The sequence below is a fragment of the Maylandia zebra genome, linkage group LG7 (genome assembly GCF_041146795.1).
Source record: "Maylandia zebra isolate NMK-2024a linkage group LG7, Mzebra_GT3a, whole genome shotgun sequence".
In the NCBI taxonomy this organism is placed as follows: domain Eukaryota; kingdom Metazoa; phylum Chordata; class Actinopteri; order Cichliformes; family Cichlidae; genus Maylandia; species Maylandia zebra.
In genome coordinates, this window is record NC_135173.1 from 37262087 (window position 1) to 37273864 (window position 11778).

Consider the following 11778-nt stretch of genomic DNA (forward strand, 5'->3'; position numbering starts at 1 on the left):
TTGGTTGATCCCTTTGGGGGTCATCACAGATCATCTGCCTCCATTTTACCCTATCTCTAACAGCCTTTTCTGTCACACTAAGTTCTGTATATCCTCCTTCACAATATCTTCTCTTGTACTCCTGCCTGGGAGCTTCATATTTCATATTGTTTGGCCAGTATATCCACAATCCCTCCTCTGCACATGTCCAAACCATCTGAGCCTCATCTGTCTAACTTTGTCTCTAAATATCACCTAAGCTATCTCTCTGATATGGTCATTTCTAATCCTGTTCATCCTGGTCACTCTCAACAAAAATAACCATCACTAGAAATACACTGAGTGAATTTATGAAGCCAGCTTTTAAAATAGTTTTTTAAAATACTGATGCATTGTATTTTATTATTTTCATTTATATTTTTACATATTGAGCACCTTTAATTAGCTTTTAGCATAACATTCTGTTGGATTTTATTAAGAATTTTGCATTTGGGCCACCTTCATTTTTTAAATGTTATTTTATGTGATTAATTGAGCTCATTTCTTTCTTGCATTTTATTGTTTCCACTTTATTGAAATATTTGTTTTGCTTTGTATTTCTTAGATATGTATTCATTCTGCCTTATTAAAGGTATTTTGTTTTAGGTTATGTTTAATGTCATGCTGACATTGCTCTTTGCTCATATGCTTTTAGTGCTATTTTTTGTTTTGGTTTTTTTTCTGTTCCTTTCTTTTCTCATTTCTTTTCATATTTCTCACCGTGTTCATTATCTAATAGTTTGCGTGTTGTTTAAATTAACTGATTAGAAAGTTAAAACGAGACATTTGTGTGCGCATGCGCCATGACGAAACCAAAAATAAGGAAGTTGATGTAGTTTATAATAGGTGTAAACAATGCTGTGTTTGTGGCGCCGCTGAGAGCATTCCGAGCTACATGGACACAAGTGTGCTGTTTGTACATACCTCAGATAATGGTGAGAGAAGGAAACGCGCATTATGTGTTCGCGACTGTCTGTTAATGTTTGCTAGCTTTTGATAGCATAACTTCTAAATGGCTAATGTTCTAGCTAATTAGGTAACCAAAGTTCGCTAGCATTAATGCGCACTGGTACACAGTAAAATAATGGCGATTTGCTACGGTAAGTCAGGGTTTGTGAATTTAAGTGATGCTAGTAACTCTGCTTTATGTCGTATTATCGTAGTTCAGTGAATAAGGGAAGTCAATATTGCACACGCACCCCTACCGTCTTATTAGTTACATATGTGTATATTATATTTCCTTTAATTTCTCACAGTGTTTTTTTTAAATCATTCCCCAAATTACTAAAGTTAATTTTTCTTCATTTAAAAAATAAATGAAGAAAAAAAAAGTCATCAAGATAAGTCCCCCTGAAAATAATTTTGTGATTCACTACGACATTATTGACATAACCCTGAGCTTTCCTGATCACAAATGGCTCTGTGTCGAATCGATGTGACAGCTGTCAGCAAAATAACAAGATGTTTCTGATTGCTCCTGTATACTGTGTTGATATAGCGTCCACAGTTTTTATTCACTGACTTAGTCTTCCTTTTTGGGATCCAAATTAAACACAACACAGGCCTTAAGAGAAATCAGATCACAGGAGTACTCAGATTTCTCTGAGTTCTTCTGGGGTAGGTCAGTGTTGCTGTATTTATTTTGGTTTTTATATTTTCTTTATTTTCTTGAATGGATGCTGCGTCATGTGAAGCAGAATAATCGGTTAAATTGTTTTTATTAACACTGACTTGCTTATTCGCGATGCATATGAGAAACTGTGTGTGGAATAGAAGCAGTGACCCTCACAAAATTCTCTTGAGTTGTTATCTGCAAGGATTTGTTACTGAAAAGATGGGGGCGGGGGAGTTCCCCTATTCCTTTTCACAAAATCTCTCTTCTATAATAAATACTTTAAATCAAGCTATTCCATGACCTTGCCTGATTTGAATGTTAACCGGTTTATCTGAGGAAGTTATCTGTTCACTGTTTACATGTTCAAGCAGAAGTGGAAATGAAAAGAGCAGATGAGTGTATCCCGGTCACTGGCCTCTCTGTCTTTTTACTGGGATTGCCATTTCAGCGGCATTTCATGGTTCCTATAAAACGTATCTGTGTTGAGAGCATGTATAAGTTTGACGACTGTGATGGATGTTGAGTAATCTTTTCTATTTCTAAATGCTTTGGGCAGTTTTATAAATCAGTGAGCAGAATCCTTTTTTTTTTTCTTTCCCTATCAATGTTGAGCTTTAGTTGTCAGGTTGTTTTTCTCTGGATAGATCAAAAATAGACGGCTCTCCTTCAGCTCACGACACCGAACGAGATAAATGTAGCCATCTTGGATGATTACCTGTCTGTGCTTCTCTCTCCAAACAGCTTCTATGCCATAATGATGACAACTAGAGGCAACATGCTCACTGCTGGAATATCTAACAATAAGGTCAAATACTCACGGCTGGCTGCTGATGATGATGGTTACATAGACTTACAGGTGAGAGACTTTGTAGATTGATGACAGAATGTTACTAAAACATTTCTCCACCACCAGCAGTGATTTGTTATGAATCGTTAAATAATGATTCTGTGTAAAAGCTGAGGCCCTCTGTAATTAAAATGACTTTGCAAAAGTTTTAGGCATGATAAATGAAGCTGCTTTCAACAGTAATATCATGAGTAGGTCGTACATAGTTAACTTACAAACAAAGTGGAGTAAACGTGGAAGACAAATAATGAAATTACTGGGTAGTGTGATCACTGTTTGCATTTAAAAGAGTGCCAGTTCTCTTTGTTATATTGGCATTATTTCTAAATTACTTGCCAGGTAGGTTGTTCCAAGTATCTTGGAAAATGTTCACAGTACTTTGGATTTAGGCAATCCCAGCATCTTTCCATGTAATCTTAGGAAGAATTCATGATTTTGATATTAGTACTATACAGAGGAGCTTTCCAATTGTCATGGGGCAAGAGATATTTCTTGTTGCTAAACATGGAAGCAAGCTGATCTGGAGATGGGGAAATTCTAATTGCATTAAAGTAGATTAGATTGAGTAGCTGCCTCATGAAATCATATGATATCAATATATTCTGATGTACAAAATTGAAAAGTAACTATATTTTTCCACAATTTCACTTTTCACAGTTCAAGAAACCCCCTCCAAAGATCCCATACAAGGCGATTGCACTGGCAATATTCCTGTTTCTGATTGGCTCTTTACTAATTATCTTTGGGGCCCTTCTTCTGGCAGAAATCATACCGGTTGAGGTGAGTTTGGTTAGTGTGTTTAATATCTGTTCAAAAAAATTTACATTGATGGAGCCTTTACACCAAAAATAATTTTACTGTAAAGAAATGAAGGACTTTGTCCTTAAACAGAAATGATGTGTGAATTCACAGAAAATGTCATATTGTGCACTTTGTGAAAAAAAAAAAAAAAAAAAAAGAAACGTTGAATAAAAAAAATAGATACTAAAAATTGAAAAATAAAAGTGTATTTGTTACTTGCTCTGGTGAAATGCCATAGGTTATATATTTTGTTATTAAGAAGAGTAAAACTTATGAAAATACAGTTTCAAAGTTTAAGCCTTTAAAATGATCCGCATTTTCCAAAGCCATCCTGTGGGCCAGATTGGGACCCTCTGGTGGGCTTTTCCTGGCCCATGGGCCATACACTGACTTTTCAGTGAAACATGTCTACAGCCTTTAGGTTGAAAAACAATTTCCTTGTCTGCTGCCAAAAAACGGTTAGTGTTTACCAAGTCATTTTCTTTTGTTCCTCTTTTCTGAAATCCAACGGTAAGGCTTGTGTCAGGAATACAAGCCCCCAGAAATTCATTTGTGAAGGAACTCCTGTCTGAGCCGCTCCTGTCTTCTTCTGTTTAAAACGTATTTAGAGCTACAGATGGGTGACAAATCAAAGGGAAAACAAAGATAAATGTTTAGCTTCCAAGACTTGGATTATGTCTCATCCTGGACTAACTACTATTTCTAATGGGGATTGTGATTAAATGTTCTTTTTAGTCTAGGACTATGCTCAAAATGATTATGAAGCAGGCTGAAAGTTAGGTTTTTCACTGCCACATGCTGCCAGAGCAGCTTCAGTGTGCTGTCATGTTATCACTGATATAACAACGCTATGCCTTATTTAGCATGTACAACAAAGACACAAGCCAAACATTTGTGAGAGCGCGAGCAGTGTGTCGGCCTGTGCTAAAAGGGTACTACTTCAGTAGTATTGGCTATAAGAGATCAGACCTTCAGATAAGCACAATACTTTATAAATATGCAAGAAAACTGTTCCTGCTAAAATGTGGAAACAACAAGCTTGTTTCACCATTTCAGGAAAAAATGCAGTCGAGTGCACCCAGGCTATGAAAGCACGTGAGGAGGTGATGTGCAATCCAAAATTAAACAAATGACTCACCTGAGCATCACTGGAGCAATTAACTGCACTCATATGACTAGAAGAGTAATCACAATACAACACGACAGATAATAAAACTGAAAGATATTTTATATGTGACAACAATATACAGTTCCTTACAGAGTTGGACTGACAATCTGGTGTTATCTATACTTTTGTTGTTAAAATGTTATGTCTCAAACAAGTACTGAATGCTTTTTATATTTTTAGTAGTGTGTCACACAAACAGTAAATATTGTCAAAAAAATTAAGACGTCTTTGGGGGTGCTATGATTCATTTTGAGGTATACTTTTACCTCAAATTTCCAGGGAAAACTTTGCCAAAGCTACTTTTGTGATTACATTTGATTCATGCTGTGTCACTATTGTTGCAAAATAATGCTGCTGCTCCTGCTGGCACCTTGTGGCAAAAGATTCACACTTCAAATTAGGCAGTCTGTCAACATTGACCGGAACTCATTGGAAAAGAAGGCTGGAATATTCCCTTTACTTTGTATTCACTAATAAATGTTGCTGCCTGCGAGCTGCAATCACAGATACAATGTTCAGTACTTCTTCTATATCAAAAAAATGTAATTATTGCATAATTTCCATTGTGATATATTGCGTGTAATTGTAAGACTATGTTGCCCACCCCAAGATGGAATGCAAGTCAAATAGATATTGTCCTATTTGGGACTTTGATTAGTGTGGTGGGCACCTCTGTCTAACACAAGTTCAGTTTCTCAGAGGAATTCATTAAACCATGAATCGACCCCTTGTGCCCTGTGGATGGGGGCTTTGTTATACTTAAAGATGAGAGTAGGATAGAAATGTTTCTTCAAAGAATAACCATGATTACTGAGACCAGCTTTGTATCGATCCTTTGCGTGGAAATGCTAGAGAAATGCAACCGCATGCCCTCGCTGTAAGGGTCAAATCATCACCTCTCTCTGCATGTTACTTTATGTTCGTGTTTCTTCTGCAGCTTCCCTAAGATTTATGTATCCAGAAAATGTTTTCTACATCATTTGAAGGGCATCATCTATAATGCATTTCGGTGTTTGAAGAATAGTTTGTAGCAGTTTTGGAAATATGTGTTTCCTTTCTTACTGACAGTTGAAAAACTACCCCATTCTCATTTGAAGGTGGAGTCACCAGCTGGTTAGCTTTGTTTACCTGCTTAGTTGAACGATAACAGGGTGTGCTTGCCAAGATATGAAACTGATTAATGAGCATCTTAAATCCACACATAATCTGAAATGAATCAAAACCTAAAATGACAAGTTAGGATTTAATTGGGACTCACGTGCCACAGTATTTCTGTCTGTTTCTATGTTGTCTTTGGACAGAGCAAGAATCACTATTTGCCTGTTTTTTTTTCTTTTTTTTCTTTTTTTTTTTTTATATAGCTGCTGTCTGTATTTATATGCTTAGCATACAGCCATTTGTGTGATATTATTCTAAAGATGTAACTCTGACAAAAGAGAACAAATAGTCTTAAACCACTCCTCATTTCTTTGTGTTTTGAGGGCAAAATGGGAAATGAGTATAGCGATTTATGGAAACGTACAGTATATAGGGCAGAAACAGTTGGTAGAATTGTATTGAGCTTGTAAGTCACTGTTTGGTATGACCACCTTTATTCTTCAACACAGCCCAAACCCTCTGAGGCAAGCTTTCTTGCAATTTCTTTAAGTAGTCTTCAGGAACAGTTCTTTAAGGACATTCAGAGCTCTTCTTTAGATGTTTGCTGCCTTTTGTTCCATTCTCTGTCAAGATGATCCCACACTGCAATGTTGAGGTGCAGGCTTTAGGGAGGCCAGTCAATGACTTTCAGTGTCACATTATGTGTTTTTCTGCCTCAGCCTTTTCTTCCTGTTTCCCTTCCTCAAGAATGGCTTCTTGACAGCTACCCTTGTACAGAGACCATTTCTGATGAAGCTTTGGTGAACAGGTGATGGATCAACTGAAAGGCCAGATGCATCTCTCAGGCCATGTGCCAGGTCTTTGCTGGACCCCCCCTATTTCTTAAGGACATAACGTTCAGAGACCGATCATCTGTTGTAGATGTTCTTTTGTTTGTTTGTTTTTGTCAGGCCTGTGCTGCTTTTGTCCTCGTCCTTGTCTAGTTTCTTCAAATGCCTTTATTAAGCACACACTGCATAGCATGTGGAGATACCCCAAGTTATTGGCTAGCTCTTTGGGAATAATATAAAATACTATTATACACTTTTAAAATGTGTTATCTTTGATATTTTTGACTCATATGAAGTAAGTTGCTAGGTACTAGTAACAAAGGACCTAAAGATACAGTTTGACTGGTTGTTTACGAAGTTGTCTGTTATGTGTAGCCTTTCCATTCCTTGAGTTAGATGTTATCTGCCTGACTACTTGTTAACAGAAATATCTCAAATATCTAATCAACTCAGTATATCTAAAGCAACTCAGTGCACTTAGCCTTCAACTTAGAGAATGGTCCAAAAAAGAGAGCATATCCAGTGAGCATCAGCTGATAAATTTGCAGCAACTGTGTGATGCTGGCATTGTCAGTATGGACCAAAATCTCTAGAAGTGTTCTAGAGACTAGACCACAGACTCCTGTACCTTGATGAATCCATGCCAAAAATAGATAAGACAGTTCTGAAGGCATAAAGGGTTCCAGCCTGATTTGCTGACAAGAATAAGTAAACAAGACGGTCAACAGGGGCGATTTTAGCCCATTTTGGGGGTGCTGAAGCACCCCCAAAATGGGTACAAGGTCAGGAAGAACCAGGTAAAAAAACAGACAGGGAATAGTGACAGGCAAAACAGAAACTGTTAAACTGCTTGAGAGAGTTGATCACCAAAAAGTGATAGACAGATTTGCCAACCTCAAGGTGAGGCGACATAGTTTAAAATAAAATAAAAAATCTGCAGAGCCATATTAGTGCAGTAAAGATCTTTTCATACATTGTATACATTGTACCATAGGCAAAGTTGCCTCCATTTTTATAATTTTATTTATCAATATTTTGTACATTTCAAGGACTCTATTTTTGGAGTGTATTTTTATATATCTGTATTATATTATACATACACATTAAAAGTGAATCTCTGTCCAAAAAATGCACTCGGTTAACTTCTTACTCACTATGATCATAATCATCATTTTCCCCCAGTAATTAAGGTTAGGATATGTATTTTTTTTATTCCAATCCATTCTTCATTTGCAGCATTTAAATAACCTTTATCTGATTTGATGGTTTTGTTACTGACTTTTCAAAATATGTGTTTTGCTTTTCTTTCACAAATGTGGGGATTAAATTGTTTTAAAATGTACAAAGCAGTAATGTCATGTTTTGTGACGAGGACCCAGGCACAGAGAGACTTAATGAATTTAAAAATCTTATGATTTAATAAAGAAATTTGCAGACTTACTCAGAGATGGTAAAATTATGATGACTGATAACGGAGACGAAGACAACAGACTATGAGGACAGGGAGGAACAGGGGTTTAAATGCACCAAGGAAACAGTCAGAGGGAACTTGGGACAACTGGAGACATTTAAGGATGCAGGAACTGACAGACATGGGAAGACGTCTCATCGTGACAAGTAAAGTTTATCTTGCCTGGCTGGGCAGCTCTCTGGGTGCTCAGCACCCCCAAAGCTCTGATCCTAGAATCGCCCCTGACGGTCAATCTGCCAGATATTCTTGTTATACATGACTGTTTTTGGTACTATAAAGACACTTCTGTCTGCACTAATAAAGCACTGTTGGTATTACCCAGCCCTACTTTTGACACACAGTTGGAGAGCCAACAAAAAATCCAAACTTTCATCCTGAGCAGCAATTAAAACACCCCTGCTGCTGTTACTCTTGTTCTTAAATAGCTATAATTGAACAGCTGTCCTGAGATTTTATAGTCCTGCTGTCAGATTTGTGCTATGCTCTTGCTTTTACTGGTCTCAGTGCTTTTATGTGTTTCTGAATATAACTAATGATTTTGATATTTTATAGCTTGGAGTTTAAACTTCAGTGGAACCCCTCCTTTGGGGTTTTTGCTTCCTAAATTCATGACACTGAGGAGATAACTCAGCCTACACATATTCGCATTATCAGTGGGAGGGTAATGTGAATTTTTTTTAACCTACTCTGCAGATGGTATTTGCAGAAAATTTGATCTGACGTGAAGGAAGCATCAGAGTATATGAGTCTGTTGTACTTGCCAGTTATCCCACACAAGTTAAAATGGCATATCTAATACTAGGAGATTATCCAAGGTTCAAGCGATAGATACTACAGCAATAGAAATCAGACAGGTTTGTTTGCAAGAGGCTGCATGGGTTTGGGGCTAAAATAATGTTTGATCTTTGTGTGTGTGTGTGTGTGTGTGTGTGTGTGTGTGTGTGTATTAGATAACAGTTGTTATACAACTGGAACCATGTCAAGGGCTTCAGTGAACATTGTGTTGGGAACCTTTGACTCAGCCTAGTCAACCATTGTAGTGGCAAAAACAAAGAAATTAACCAAGGGAAAAGAGGTTGAAGGAACGCAGCCAATTTAGGCAATAAATTCCTATTTATTTATTTTTGAAGAGTCAAGGGTCAGTTCACCCAAATTAATGCAAAGAGACTGAAATTAAAGATCTTTTTTTCACTTCTTGATCTTCTGGGACTTTTGTATACTTTTGTATACTTTGCCTGTTCTTCCTTAATGATTGGAGCTTGCTCACTTCTCATGGTGGTGGCTCAGTTATCATGTGGCCTAAATATAGGGCCACTGTCATGCCAACTGAGCCATCTCGTTTGGCAGGTGAGGAGAAGTCGCCTGCTGACATCCATCAGAAAAGGTGCTGTAAGTGGACACTTTACAAGACAGATAAATAGAACATTTCAGAAGCTTAATACAGACAAATGATCGACATTACCGCAGCCCAGTCCCTGTCTTTAAAAAAAAAAAAAAAAAAAAAAAAAAAGAAGAAAAAACTGGTTGAGGGTTACAGTGACTCTGAGCACAAGACTGCCATCTGGTGGTAAAATTAAACAAATTAAACACATGTCTTTGGTGTTGATGGCCTTTGCCTCCTGGTTGTTAGATGCCATGCATATGAAATGACTTATCATTTACATGAAATCTGATGTCAGACTATGAAGTCATTATGGCTGCATGCCTCATCAGCGTAGAGTGTGTTCATGTAATGCTGACAGGCAGTGTTGAGGTAAGTATGTTAAAGCATGATGGAGAACATTAGTCTTTAATGACTTCCTCTTACATTCTACTACTAAATGCAATATTTGGTATTCAGTATGTATGAAGTCTATCTAAACTTGGTTACAGAATGTAATAATGTGAGCATTAACGAGTATTTATTTAGGTAACTAACTGAAATCATAGTGTGTAAATTCCTTCTGATTACCAGATTTTCTTTATTTTTTTCTTGATGTTTTTAGCATCCCGACCGCACTATTCCTGTCATCATCATAGGAATACTCGTTTTTCTTCCGGGATTTTACCATTTGAGAATCGCCTACTATGCTGCAAAGGGTTACCGGGGTTACTCCTATGATGACATCCCAGACTTTGGCGACTGAACCAAATACCATCCAATCATCCCCTATTTTTCCTCATTGTGTATCTTGGTGCCTGCTGTTTTCTGACTGAATGTATGTATCAAAGAGTAAAACCATATAATTTTAGGATAGATATCTGTATTTGTCTGGGTGGGCTTACTGAAAGATTTATGGTGTGTGTGTGTGTGTGTTTGTTTTGTTTTTTTTTTCTTCTCCTAACTTTCTTCCTAAAATGTGGCTTGTGTGTTCACATATCTGCCAAAGCTTTACAGAAGTTAGAGACTTTACATATATATGCAGCTTTATTAATATTAAAACACTCAGTGACTGGTGGATATCAGTCCATCTGCTTACCTGAAACAGCACATCAATGTTTTTGCTGTTACGCACCTCACTACATACATTAAGAAATGATCAGTGAGTATAGATTTTGACAGATGCCTTTAATTTACTATTCCTAGAGTGCACGACTGAGAATCGGTGTGATTATTGTATAGTACTTTAATGATGTACAAATAGGCATCTTGTATTTTAAATTTGTGGCTTCATAATGTGTTACATCGTAAAAGACGATGGGAACTTGCATGTCTCCTAAAGATTGTATTTGTATTGCTATCAAGATTTATTACTTTAATGATGTTAAGTATATTTTTTAACCAAAAAGTATCACTTCCCTTAAAAAGTATTGCCTTTTGTCTACATTTGCTTGGTTTTGAATATTTACCAAAATGTTATTTTGCATACACTTGCTGGAGTTAAAAATATTAACAACAATAAAAATGAGACTACAAATCTACAAAAAAGTTTGATGTTTTTTGTTTTTTTATCCTTTGTGATTGTTGGGTACAGCTGGATTACATCCTCTGCAAAGTCTTTTTTTTTTTTTTTATGCTTTTGATGTCAGACTGCATGAATCAAAACTTGAGTGTTTAGCAAAGAATCATGACTCACTTTAATAAATAATCGGTGTTAACATGTGTCTATATCAAAAAGCGAAAGACGGGGATCAAAAAAGCAATTTTAGGAAAAACTTTCACTAAGTTAAAAAACAAACAAACCCCCAAACATCTGTCCTTTGTCTAAGAAGTACATCTGCTCTCCCCGTTTGGCCACCAACATCAGGTAAAGGACACCCTCTTGTGGTTACCGCTAAGCTGGATGCCATCAAGGGATTAAGGGCTAAAAAAAAATCTCCTTTCATCCTCTGCCTGCACAAACAAACACAGTTATTAAATCAGCATTGGCTCAAACATCCAGGGGCTTATAGGACTATGGTCTGTCAGTTTACTTTGTTTTGCTTTGAGCCATTTGAACATAACAAGGAAACAGGAGCAAGCAGCGGAGGGAGGAAGGAAAGAAGGGAGGGGGGAGGTTGGACTCGGGCAGGAAGAGCACAGTACGTCGATCCCTCGCTGTCACCTGTAAGTGAAATGAACACCTGTTGCCGGTGGGCTTTTAAAAGGAAAACGCTCAAATTTCAGGTAGTTTGCAACGCTACAAAGGAATAAGGCCCGTTTTTAGTTTTTCAGCCACTGACCCGGTGTCTACAAACTCGGGCACAAGTTGGACTAATACTCGAGAAGGATGTGTTTTTAAAAGCAAAATCTGCCAGCGGCTAAAACGGAGCTACAGGTAAGAGAAGTAAGAAAAAATAGAAGATGTTAATGATTTTGAAAGTGTGTCTGACTTCCAGCAGCTTTAAAAGGATGAGAAATTAATGCTCGGAGCTCAAACTGTGGAGTGCCAAGTTCCCTCTCAATCCTCTGAACTGTGGCATGCATTTAAACGTCAGTAATGAAGTTTCTATGGGGGGATTTTCATTCTA

General features: G+C 37.2%; 2 protein-coding genes across 3 annotated transcripts in view; both read left to right on the plus strand.

Annotated features, from left to right (window-relative positions):
* Nucleotides 1–816: 816 nt before the first annotated feature.
* On the plus strand, nt 817–10763 carry LOC101470839 (transmembrane protein 230). The gene is made up of 4 exons (XM_004538421.4): nt 817–953; nt 2375–2489; nt 3138–3260; nt 9834–10763. Exons 2-4 carry the CDS (start codon nt 2388–2390, stop codon nt 9972–9974), a joined length of 366 nt encoding a protein of 121 aa, XP_004538478.2. The 5' UTR covers nt 817–953; nt 2375–2387; the 3' UTR covers nt 9975–10763.
* A 533-nt stretch (nt 10764–11296) lies between these two features.
* Nucleotides 11297–11778, plus strand: part of igsf9a (immunoglobulin superfamily, member 9a) — a 68596-nt gene continuing 68114 nt past the window's right edge. The window contains exon 1 of one of the 2 annotated variants that reach the window (XM_076886323.1): nt 11297–11585. The gene's annotated coding sequence lies outside the window, so the exon portion shown is untranslated. The remainder of the gene's footprint in view (nt 11586–11778) is intronic. The other variant, XM_004538420.4, reaches the window with a different exon arrangement.

Coding starts and splice junctions, on each gene's coding strand:
- LOC101470839 (XM_004538421.4), top strand. CDS start 2,388: ATGATGACAACTAGAGGCAACATGCTCACTGCTGGAATATCTAACAAT. Junction 2,490..3,137: donor ATGGTTACATAGACTTACAG/GTGAGAGACTTT, acceptor CACTTTTCACAG/TTCAAGAAACCCCCTCCAAA. Junction 3,261..9,833: donor CAGAAATCATACCGGTTGAG/GTGAGTTTGGTT, acceptor TGATGTTTTTAG/CATCCCGACCGCACTATTCC.